At 36.6% G+C, this 12,604-nt stretch overlaps 1 protein-coding gene across 10 annotated transcripts in view; it reads right to left on the bottom strand.

Annotated features, from left to right (window-relative positions):
• RB1CC1 (RB1 inducible coiled-coil 1) overlaps positions 1-12,604 on the bottom strand; it is an 84,002-nt gene that overhangs the window by 41,334 nt on the left and 30,064 nt on the right. For all 10 annotated transcript variants that reach the window (XM_082317925.1, XM_082317919.1, XM_082317926.1 and 7 more), the window contains 3 exons: positions 11,746-11,948; positions 10,182-10,617; positions 5,998-6,168 (listed from right to left, as the gene is read on the bottom strand). In XM_082317925.1, coding sequence (XP_082174051.1) covers positions 5,998-6,168; positions 10,182-10,617; positions 11,746-11,948 — 810 coding nt within the window. The remainder of the gene's footprint in view (positions 1-5,997; positions 6,169-10,181; positions 10,618-11,745; positions 11,949-12,604) is intronic.

Raw genomic sequence — 12,604 nt, 5'->3', positions numbered from 1 at the left:
TGTTGAGACGAAGAAGAGGACAGCCCCACCAAAAGAACTTGGGTTGTTTAGTCAAGGAAGGCAAAGACATTGAAGAAACATGCTGTGATAATCGTTAGGGAATTGCCAAGCACCAAAACGAAAGACAATATAGGCATAAGAGCATACAGATTTGAACTAGCCAAGAGTACTTTCAGATCTGAGATTAACGGATGTCTATAAACATTAGGACAATCAGATTGTCTACAACTTTGCAACAAGAACAGAGAAGTCAAGAAAATAATTGCTTTTAAATAGCAGCTCAGTAAGCTTTTTAAAAGAATCACATGGCATGGAGCCTGAAGTTACATAAAACTGGATGCAGTGAGCTAGAAAATCCCTTCCAGCTTTACTCTCAGTTCCAAAAGGCTATTCATAAATTTGAGTACCTTTTGTCATTTCTGTATCTGTGGACCCATCTCTAAAATAAAATCTAAACTAAAACTATCCTAGTATGCAAAGCAAAAAGAAAAATCTCAGCATACTAGATAAATTGTGGAGAAATCTAAGCTCTAAATAATCAGTTGTTCTCACAAGTTCTTGCCTTTCTAGCCCTGATCAGATGACAGGATTAATTACATGACCATCATAGTGAAACTATGGGTCCTGAAAAACAGGTATGATAATGCCTTTACGGATTTTTTTCCCAATGACTATTTCCAAATCAAAGAAGAAACAATAAAGAATATTTTAAAACATTTTAGACTTAAGTTCAAACAATCAACAGGGAAGGCAGTCAGTGATGTAATAAGCAGCTGAGAAGACCCTGAATCACTATAAACCTGAAAACCTAAGGTTTTCTTTCATGTAACAAAAAGCAGGAGGAAAATACAAGTACAGAATATCATAGTGACAAAGTCCTTTTCCCAGCAACTTCAAGTGAAAGAGAACAAGCCCAGAATAAAGAAGGCCATCTGCCAGCCAGTTTTTTTGACTGTTTAACAGAGTTAATAGAAGAGTAACACTTCTATGAACCTAATTGATGGAAATGCATTTGGATGTAATGAAATGTTTTGAAAATCACAGAATCATAGAATCGTCAAGGTTGGAAAAGACCCTTAAGATCATCCGAGTCCAACCGTTAATCTAGCACTGCCAAGTCTATCACTAAACCATGTCCCTAAGCACCACATCTACACATCTTTTAAATACCTCCAGGGATGGAGACTCAACCACTTCCCTGGGCAGCCTGTTCCAATGCCTCACTGCCCTTTTGGTGAAGAAGTTTTTCCTAATATCCAACCTAAACTTCCCCTGGCGCAGCTTGAGGCCATTTCCTCTCATCTATCGCTTGTTACTTGGGAGAAAAGACCGACCCCCACCTCACTACAACCTCCTTTCAGGTAGTTGTACAGAGCAATAAGGTCGCCCCTCAGCCTCCTCTTCTCCAGACTAAACAACCCCAGCTCCCTCAGTCGCTCCTCATAAGACTTGTGCTCTAGACCCTTCACCAGCTTCATCGCCCTTCTCTGGACACACTCCAGCACCTCCATGTCCTTCTTGTAGGGAGGGGCCCAAAACTGAACACAGTACTCGAGGTGCAGCCTCACCAGTGCCAAGTACAGGGGCACTATCACCTCCCTGGTCCTGCTGGCCACAGTATTCCTGATACAAGCCAGGAGGCCATTGGCCTTCTTGGCCACCTGGGCACACGGCTGGCTCATGTTCAGGCAGCTGTCAACCAACACCCCCAGGTCCTTTTCTGCCAGGCAGCTCTCCAGCCACTCCTCCCCAAGCCTGTAGCGCTGCATGGGGTTGTTGTGACCAAAGTGCAGGACCTGGCACTGAGCCTTGTTGAACATCATACAGTTGGCCCCGGCACAACGATCCAGCCTGTCCAGGTCCCTCTGCAGGGCCTTCCTACCCTCCAGCAGATCGACACTTCCACCCACCTTGGTGTCATCTGCAAACTTAGTGAGGGTGCACTCAATCCCCTCATCCAGATCATCAATGAAGATGTTGAACAGGACCAGCCCCAGTACTGAGCCCTGGGGAACACCACTCGTGACCGGCCACCAACTGGATTTGACTCCATTCACCACCACTCTCTTGGGCTCGGCCGTCCAGCCAGTTTTTAACCCAGCGCAGAGTGCACTTATCCAAGCCGTGATCAGCCAGTTTCTCCAGGAGAATGCTGTGGGAGACTGTGTCAAAGGCCTTGCTAAAGTCCAAGCAGACAACATCCACAGCCTCCCCCTCATCCACTAAGCGGGTCACCTTGTCATAGAAGGAGACCAGGTTAGTGAAACAGGACCTCCCTTTCATAAACACAAGCTGGCTGAGCCTGATCCCCCGGTTGTCCCGCACGAGCCGAAAAGCTACACTACTAATAGGGAAATTTAAAAAAAAAAAAAAAAAAAATCAAACACAAGAAAATGTTGGAAAGGATAAGCTATTGGGCAGAATCCCACTGAAAGATTAGAGAGGCTCCAAATTTTCTAGAGGCGTACTCTTATTACATAATGCCACCTACTGACCGCAATTCTACATGCTTATGTTACAAATCCCAGCTTCCACAGAGAAAAATAGTTTTTTTAATTTAACAAAGCAGCTTTCTATATTAAATGTTAGGGGCTGGAGATCAACTATTCAACTACATAACTCAGGATGCAATTTTTCATACAAAAGGCTGTTTAATGGTCAGTTAATTGAAAAGACTGACTGGAAGCAAATGAACTCTTAAGGCAGGTCCAGGAACAAGCAAATTAACTAAGCAATAAGGCCTTCTAGCAGCACATGACTTGGTTCCATGGGATAAGCTTGGTTTGAATTTTAATAATGAGACTCAGATTGAAACTGAGGTTGGAGTAGAAAGTCAACTCAAATTCTGGATAGAACATCAGCTTTTTCTGGCCTTGGGAAAATAAGCCTTCCAATACAAATACTGTCAATGGGATTACTACTGAGATGTTCCTTATCCTTGTTCTGTAAAGTACCTCCACTTTATTTCTTTATGAACAGAAACAGTTCACTGGTGGAAGGTGTGATGTAAAGGGACATTTTATGAGTTTTTTTTCAGATAACACAGAACATGATTACACAAATTGTGAGCACCACCTTTAAAAATACACAAGTTCTCATCTATATTTTTAAATATAATGAAACCCTAGCATTTCGCCATTCTTCTCAGATTTCTATGCAGACTATCATTTGAATGAGTAACATGAAACCAGTTCTAATATCTTACAAGTATCTAATTTTTTCCAAACAGTATCCAAACAACTGCTAAAACTGGTATGAAAATACTTCCAAGGCACAAATATAAAATCAAGGAATAAAAGCATCTGGTAGTACACTTAATCACTTGTTTAACCACAAACATTTAATTAATTGAAGCTTCAAAAAAAGCAATTAAAAAAAAAAAGCACACCATCACATTCTGTCTGACTGTTCTTAAAAACCCCTATAAGTAAAGGAAGAGACAATTTATAAAAAGAAAATGCAAAGATGAAGATTTGAAAGTTACAAGTTTGATAAGTATTCAAAAGGTACAAATTCTAAATTTACAGTGGCATTTAAACAAGGTGACAAGTATCTTTCCAACTGACTTTTAGGCATCTCACTCAAAAGTGGGATCAGTAAACTTGAGGTAGGCTCTTCATTCAAGTGAAGAGGGAAAACATAGCTAAAACTACCACTTACAGCATTGGGCAACCAAGTATACGGATAGAAGAGTTACTTTTCCAGCATGGTAAATTCCCTTGGATTTAGCACTGGCCTACAATATAAACACTGCGAGACTGAGACTTAGCACAAACTTACTGCTAGACTTATTGAAATTACTTGAAGACAGGCTCCACTTTTAAACAATTAAAAAAATGTTAGCCCACTTCCCTCCTCCTCAAAATGTGGCTCTAACCACCTGAAGATAGGGAGGCAATATTGTTCACTTAGTCCTACCAATGCTCTACCAATGTGCAAGCAGAAATAAGAAACTCATGCCTTTCTTCATGGTCCCAGCTCCAATGTAAGGGTGAAAATCTGAACATCAGATAATGACCACATATAGATTTTAATATACTTTCAGTTGCAAACAAGGCATTAAAGGACAATCTCAGATATAAAGTTAACTGAAGCTCTTCACAAAAACTATTTAATAAAGAAGCTTTGATATGGCACTGTAATGTTTTCAAAAAATATGAGCTATATATTTTACATTTAAAATAGTCTTTAATCAAATTTCTTAGCACTTCAAATGACACTGCCTAGTGCAGGCACACTACTCCATCTCCTCACCATAAGCTTGGTGATTAATCATTAGCCACATTACCTCCTCCCTGATCCTCTGTCATTGAGTGACAAGTTACCAAGGACTCGGTATTTCCCTTCAAAATTAATCTACTTATCTCTTACTCCATATCTCCAACTGAAGTTCTGGTTTTCTATCTGTTTTTCTATTTCTAGACCATAAGGATACCAGAAAATCCCTCCACAACTCAAACCTGAAGGTCCCCAACTTCTAATCCCTGAAGTATCTGCTGCAGCAGGGTCACAACTCTCCTTTTCAGCTCAGAAAAACAAAACACCATGCCCCCTCAGAACAAGAAAAGCTAACTGCATGGAGTGGCACATGAGCTAAGTGACATCACCAAGAGAAAGAATAAAAGGACAGTGGAGCAGCTCACCAACCATCTGGCTGTATTTGTTTGACTCAAACCAGTCAAAGGTCAGAAGACAACAACATATTAAGAACAAACCAACACATGAGTTGGTGTGACAGGAAGGGTTCAGGACATGCCACCGGGGCACGATGCCAATTTCGTGCCTCATTTTCCCTCTCCATTATTGAGGTTTTTTCCATTTCTGCCTTCCATTTAACAAGAGACTGGATGAACTAGCACAGATGAATCAATTCACAGCATCCTGGTCTCCAGCATATGAGCAACTGCAAACTACAGGCTGTCTTTTGACAGTCTACCATTGGCAAAAAGTTGTCTGTCCTTAAACGTAGCTGTAAACCAGGTGGAATTTAGACAGATTTTGACAAAGATATGTACAGACTGAGATAAGATAAATATTTAAGCCAGATGTTTTCTTTTCCTTAAACTCAGAATACTCATTAAAAACATCAATTTTCAAGTAAGCTTTAATATAAACATCTACAGTGTTTATAGCTGTTAGACACCTTCCTCAGATCCTATTTTTATTAGCAGCTTTCTACATTAATGTGCAAAATGTTACATTAATACAGCACAACCTGTTTGTAAACCATTTACTTAAGATACACCTTAACACAACAAGAAACACTTTGAAAGCTATTTTCAAAGTTTTTAAATTTTACCATTTTTCTAAGTGATTCTTACTCATCCCGAAGAAACCTAATTTCTAAAATAAAAATAAAATAAAAATAAAATTTTATTTATTTATTTTATTCCGGAAACAATACCATATACTGATGTAACTCAGAAACCAGCAGTTTTACACTGGTGCTTTTATGAGAATGCTGATTGGCTGAATTGGAATTAAATATATTTTTCGAAATTATAACCAAGAGAATGTTGACAGAAATACTTTGCATATAAAAATATACAGTTTAATATGCAGTTGACAAAGTTGCAGTGAACTACAGCTGTGCATGTTCTTAGTGCATTAAGTCTAGGATATTTTATGTAAGACATTTCATTTTGTAGAGTGACTTTTTCTCCAATATAGATGAAGCAACATAAATATAAGCCCTATATTTAACTTTTGGTCCACTATCCATTGTTGCATTTTCAACTACTTTGATGTTTTAAAAAAAGTATTTAAATTAATGCGGTAGTTGGAGTTACGAGCTAAAGACATGGCCACAAGATGTAAAAACTGCCAATATTTAAATATCAAATTATTATGAACATAGCACCTTTTTGAGGACCTCCAGTGTGATAAGTTGAAAACCATCTTGCATTAACATGCAATTGTTTTGTTGTCATCTTTAACACCATACACATATCAAAAAATCTACCATCTTCCAATGTTACACACACAAATGTCTACTACCTGAGCAAGTTCTTTTTGTTCATTCACCAGTCTGCTGCAGCTTGCTATCATCTGGTCCAATGCATAGAGCCTATCCTCAAGGCCTTTAATAGCCTTCATGTTCTGATTATCTAATTTGGCGATAGTTTGTCGACATTCTGCCAGAAAGGGTTGGATGATCCCTGGATCAAGCTGAGGGGGAGGAAGAAAGAAATAAAAAAATGTTTATTAGCAGTTGACATATTGAATGGTGACATGAGCTATTATAACCTTAATATTTTTCTTTTTTTTTTTTTTTTAATTGAACATGTGCCTACATCTGTCATCTGTTTCAGAATTCTGAGCTAATGAGTCTGTGGATTTTGTATCACAGCATGTATTTCTTTGATGTATTCCAACCACCATAGAAAACAGGATCCTTACAAGAAGAATGGAAATTAATTGAGGGGACAAGGCAGGGTGGGGGGGCAAGAGGCAGTTTAAAGCTAACGGACACAGTCTGCCCTGGAAGAGAATCCATACAGCTACAATCAATACAAGTGATGAATGTGACTCAGTGGTAAGTGCAATAGGGAGGGTGATAGGAAAAAGCTGCAAGACCCATTAGCCTTTTCCTACTAAATGAATGTTTTAACCGATTCCTTAGACAAGCAGAGCAGTTCTAAGTAACTGAAAAACAAGCTATAGAAAAATAATACATTTGTAATACTTTTTGTTAATGCTTTTCCTAATAAAAACACATTTTTAGAATTATTTCATCATATTCCTTCACAGGCCATTATCCAGAAAAAAAAGTCTTTGAAACATTAAGAGGCTACCAATGTCCACAGATAATTAAGAGTGGCTCTTCAAGTTTCACTATAAGTAGTGAAATAAATTACAGTCTTTATTTCTTTAGTTCTAAAACCAACACAGGTAATTGCAACAGCTTACATAAGACAGAGTTTAGTCTAAACCTGGAATATATTAGTTAGGAACATAGTTAAGAGTCATTAGGTGTTAGCAGAATATGAACAAATTTGCCCACATTTATCCAGAGTGGTTAATGTATGTCATCTGTTATATGAGAATCTAGTGAAAAGGACACTATCCTGTGAGGTCATACTAGCTGTCACAGCACTGGCTTCTTTTGTCAACATGCAGGGTTCATACCAGTTACAGAGCACACAACCCTCAAAGAAGCCACTTATACGACTCAATATTAACATAAATAAAAACCACTATTTTCTCCTCAATCTATTATTTAACTGTATAAAAGCTTTCACACACAGCACTTTTTCATTCTGGAAACACCCCTCTGGGATATAGAGAGAGGAATTTGAAGAGGAAAAGCATTACAAATTAAGGAGCAACTACAAAGAATATGTCTTTCATTCTCTTCAAACAAACAAACGAACAAAAAAGCAAAAACAAATAAACAAAAAAAGACCACAAGGGGAAGTACTAAAAACTGGTAATTAGCCCAGAACTTTTCAGAATAAATAATTAATGTTATTATTAATGTGACAAAATACATCAAAGTTCTCTGAAAACAGCAAAGGCTAATTTTTAGTATGTTATGAATGGTCTTATGAGTCTTGGTCCTTCTCAAGCAAGTTGTCCATCTTTAAGAACCAGTAATAAAAATAGAGATTAAACCAGATTGTTTTTATAGGATCATCTTTATTGCCATCCTGTCCAGGATTACTCCCCTGTGGCATTCTAAATTACTCCACTGCGGCATCCAGAACAGTTTCTTAACAGACAAAATACTAAAGAACAATACAGTGTGGTTTTTTTGTTTCCTTTTTACCTTCCTGAACTAATTGTGTTTTATCTCTTTTTACAAAGAATGCCTATTCCTCTCATTCCACTCTGTAATTTTTTTCTCCTCCGTCCATTCTTTTTATCCCATTTTTTTACCTAATTGCATCTGTAGCATTTAGCTCTACTTTCACTGGTAGAAAATATTGCTTTCCTCATCTTTAAAAGTCTCTTCCTTTTCTAGTCTTTTATTTAAGTGGCTACAACAGCATTTAACAGAAACATTGGGTTAGCTCCTACTTATCCAATGCTTTTACTGCACCTAGGCTTCTGCAATTAGAAGCATCATTTTGTAGAAACACCTAGAGGCTAGAAGAACCAGATACCTAGCAGCCTTCTATGCAACACACCAGTTCTGCCAAGACTACCAGTATGAAAGGTATAAAGCTCATACTCTGATGCTTTACACTTTCATGAAAATCTTACCTGAATTCAGAGTTTCAAATAAGAATTGCAATCACAAACCATTTGTATGGTTCATATTTCCAAGAAGAAAAGAGCATGGGGAGAATGCAGCAAAAACAATTAAAAAAAATTAGTGCCATTTTATTCTAGCTTGCTATGTTACAGTGTCATCTCAAGCAAATATTAAAAGAACAATTGTGTTGCAAGATATTTATTTAGTATTTTCTTTTCCTTTTCAGCTATAGGCCAATTCTCTTTTTCAAACTAATTCTGAATCAATAGTAGGCAAAGATTCAATCCTTTGTGCTGCTATCAAAATAGAGTAAATTAATGTTTTCCTAAGGAAAACTAGGAACTATCACATTACTTCAAAGCTTTGGGTTTTTTGTGAACCAAAATAGAACAAGACTGATCAATCACAGTTGTTCTGGTGGTGGCCAGAATAGCCTGACTAAAGCGTTTTCCCTACCTGCCAATTCTGCTTATGCCAAGAAAACAAAAAGCAACTTCATTTTTGCAGGAGCAATCACATTTTTTTCCTACAAAAATCAGCTTAAGTTACAAAACAACTACGATAACTGAAACAAGGGATTTCTGACTAGTCTTAGATAAGGCAAGGACAGAAAAACACACAGTTACAAGATACCATCTCTAAAACATGTGATATATGTCAGGTAAGACTACGAGCTGATCAAAAAAGGTACAATAAGTACTTAACTGAAGCGGTTATTTTTTCACTTTTGTGTCTTTAGTATGACTAATCTATTTGGAAGCAACTGTTTAATGTCTGTCTCTTAAAATGCTGATTTTTAAGAGACATTATATTTGTGCTTTGTTAATATTACATACAAAGTTAATTCATTCTCTCACAACCCAACTACTGGGTTTTGTTGCTCTTGTTTTAAGCTAGTAGAAAGCACCTTGTAGCATTACTGAACAAACAGGACAGAGGATTGCCTCGGACTTCAGCGATTAGGAAGTCTTTCACACACAAAACTGAATATTGGTTTTGCTAAAGAAAAAAAAACTTGAAGCCCAATCTTTTTCTTAGCCTTTTCTGTACTACTAAGATTTACACAGCTCAAAATCTTAAGCAGCCCTTAATATTAAGCCCAATTCTCCAACTACTTTCAGGACAGAACTGAAAAATCAATGGACAGAACTGACCACATCATAATGTTCCCTACAACAGATGGGGTTTAGACATAACAGAGTCTTCCAGTCCTACCTTAAGGAGGAAACAACAGAAATTGTTTTCTTTGTTTAAGCTATATTGAGTTGTAATAGTATAAAATTATACATATGCAAACAAGGCTAGACAATGTAAGAAATATAAGCTACAGTGAAAGCAAAGAAAGAAGGAAATCTCTAAGCAAAAGGTTTTTATAAGGTTATATGCTCACTGGTTACAATAATAATTTGGAAAGTAAAGAAAGTGAGCAATATTTTATTCTACCAGCAGCAGAAATATAAACTGACATATTGGGCTCTTCTGAGCACATCTGTATCAGCTAATAAAGAATGCATATATAGAGCACGTAAATTTATCACGATTAACCACCTGAATTTGTCCTATATTTTAATAAAGGCTTCAGTATTTTTAACACAAAGAACATTAACTTTGGTCCAGGAAAATCTTTACTTTCATTGTGAGCATGATTTCTATGAAAAAGGCAAAGAAAGAACAGAAGTAAAGTCACTTTGCTTATATGCCGCAAGAAGCTATTGGCTTTCCAACAGCAATGGCTATTTGAGAAACAAGCAAGATAACAAGCATTCATTGTTAAATTATAACTTTTCCTAAAGGTCAAATTGTTAACACTCAAGAACTCTCAAAATACTTCCCACCCCCTCCCATCTCTGGTTTGGTCTTCATTCCAAAAGTTATCTGAGAAACAAGTTACAAGAAGATAAGTCACTTCAAAATCACCGGCACCTGGAAAATAAAGTAACATTCAATGTGATATAACTTGATTTTTAAAAAATTGTTAACTTACCCTGCTCATAGAATCAAAACATTTTCTGACCAGTGATTCAACATCATTAGGTCTATCTTGAACATTTATCCAGTCTAACAAAGACACATTGAAGGAAGGCTGATCATCATCTTTCAATTCTACTGATGTTTCATTGTCCTGGACAGTAGCACTTTGACCAGACTCCTTATCATCTTTTACATTTTCAGGATCTGTGCCTTCCAAAGCTGGATGTTCAACTGACTTGCAAAATGAGGCTAACATTGATTTACTGTTCAGTTTAGATGTATCGGCATAAAGCACCAATTCAGCAGATTTCGCATCCTCAGTTTCTTCACTTTCTGCCCCTCCATGCTCAGCTGAAGAATCCAGTCTTCCTAAACACTCTCTGTAACTATGTCTCGTTAGGCACTCCAGTAGTGGTATCTTGGCCATGATAGAAACAGCAGAACCCAAGCTTGTTAAAAAGGGTGAAAAGAAAAAAACATCAGTATCTAGAAGCCAATGTGACGTAAAATCTTAGATGCAAACCACTCGTAATACAAAGTACTATTTTAGAATTGAAGCAGATTTCAAAATGAATTTGGCAACTACCCTTTCAAAATACTGTGTTCAGTATCAACATCATGAAAGGACAGCTAAAGAAGTTACAATTTTTGCTCTGTTCCACTGATGAATATGAACTCTTCTAAACTTCCAAGTAAGCTTGTGTTTATAATCCAATGAAAAAAGGACAGTTTGATAAACTGAGACATGCCTTTTTTTTTTTTTTTTTTTAAACACACAACTGGGACTTCTGTTTCCAGTCTGCATGGATACCAATGCTTATTAGCAAACAATGAGTGTCCTCTGGCCAGCTCCTTTTGCGGAGTTTGAACAGTTTCTATATATTTGGTAAAAGCTACGAAGTTTAACTTTTTTTTTTTTTTTTTAAAGTAAACCATATTTATGCTTTATTTCTTTAAGTATCCAACATTTACTTGCATTCTATTAGGCAAAGCACTCAGAGAAATACCATAATGCTATAATGTCCAGAAAGATGTCAAAGATTTTCCTTGAAGTAACATCCGGAGTTTGCAGGATGCAAGTATACACACACACACATATATATACACACACATCTCTCCACTCAAAGGTATACATACACACCCAAAGTTTGTGTTATGACTTCGTACTTTCAACATACATCATCATTCTTAATATCTGCTCAAGTGTATTAAAAAACAATTAATCCAAAAGTGCAAATACCTATTTAAAAATGTTGATTAATGTCTAAATTTATTATCTAGCTATTTCTAGTGCACATTTGGAAGGACTCCAGCTCTTAAACAGCTGCTCATTAATGAGCATATCTTCCACATAATTCAATACATGTTTTTGTGTGCTGATGAAAAAAAAAGGAAAAAAATGTCAGTTAAAGAATGACTAGCATAGAACAGAAAGAATGTTCTCCTTGACACGTAATCAAACAAACAAATACATGCTTCATTAATCAGAACTAGCACCAGACATACAACACTCAAAAAAATAAGTTTAAAATTTAGTAACTTTGGAGACTGAGGCTGAAGTTTAATGGCAAACCTACTGTGTAAGTTTCAACTTGATATCATCTATGGACTGCAAATAGCTTGAATATACATTTTCAAACTTGAAAAGTAGCTTTTGGTAAGAGTATGTACAATCTTCCAAGTTGGCCATTATGGCAGCCCAGCCTTGATGCTGAAGATGTTCATCATGTACAAGACCTTCACAAAAGGAGCAAAGCTTCTTGGCAACCTCATACATTTCCTGGAAAAAAAAAAAAAAAAAAAAAAAATCCAACAAAATGCAAATCACTTCAGGTTATTACTGTGGTAACTATATAAAACATTAAAGTGAGACACAACATAAAAAGTGTTAAATTTAGATAGCTAGAAAGTTGTACACCTTTAAACGTCATCAAAAATAACAAAACTTCCTTCTTTCTTAAATAAAAAAAATAATTAGATAAAAAAATGTATAGACGATTTACTAAGAAATATCTTCAAAACAGGCAGGTGAAAGTTGCAGTTCCAAAAAAACTTATTCAATTAATTAAATACTGCTAATATAAAATATTCAGTGCACACATACATTAATAATAATGCTTGCACTAATTTGACAGAAGAAGCTGGCAAACAAGGTCGATTAAGGAGAACACTACTGATGATCCAAGCACAAGCTCAAAACAGGACAATGAATTGCACGATCAGTCAGCAGAAGCACAGGTGCATCAGATGCATGAGGAAAACAGCAGGGCAGATAATTGAAGTCTTCCATTGATTAATAAACCAGCTGCAACGTGATGAGAAGCAGTGCAGTGTCCACAAAACTCTAACACACCCCCTGAAACTTGGTATATGCAAACCAACGTGGAAGCTTTTCTGATAAAGAACTGGATGACACAGATGCATTTTACTGCCATA

This window comes from Platalea leucorodia (genome assembly GCF_965183815.1).
Source record: "Platalea leucorodia genome assembly, chromosome: 1".
In the NCBI taxonomy this organism is placed as follows: domain Eukaryota; kingdom Metazoa; phylum Chordata; class Aves; order Pelecaniformes; family Threskiornithidae; genus Platalea; species Platalea leucorodia.
This window is presented reverse-complemented; position numbering and strand designations above follow the sequence as displayed.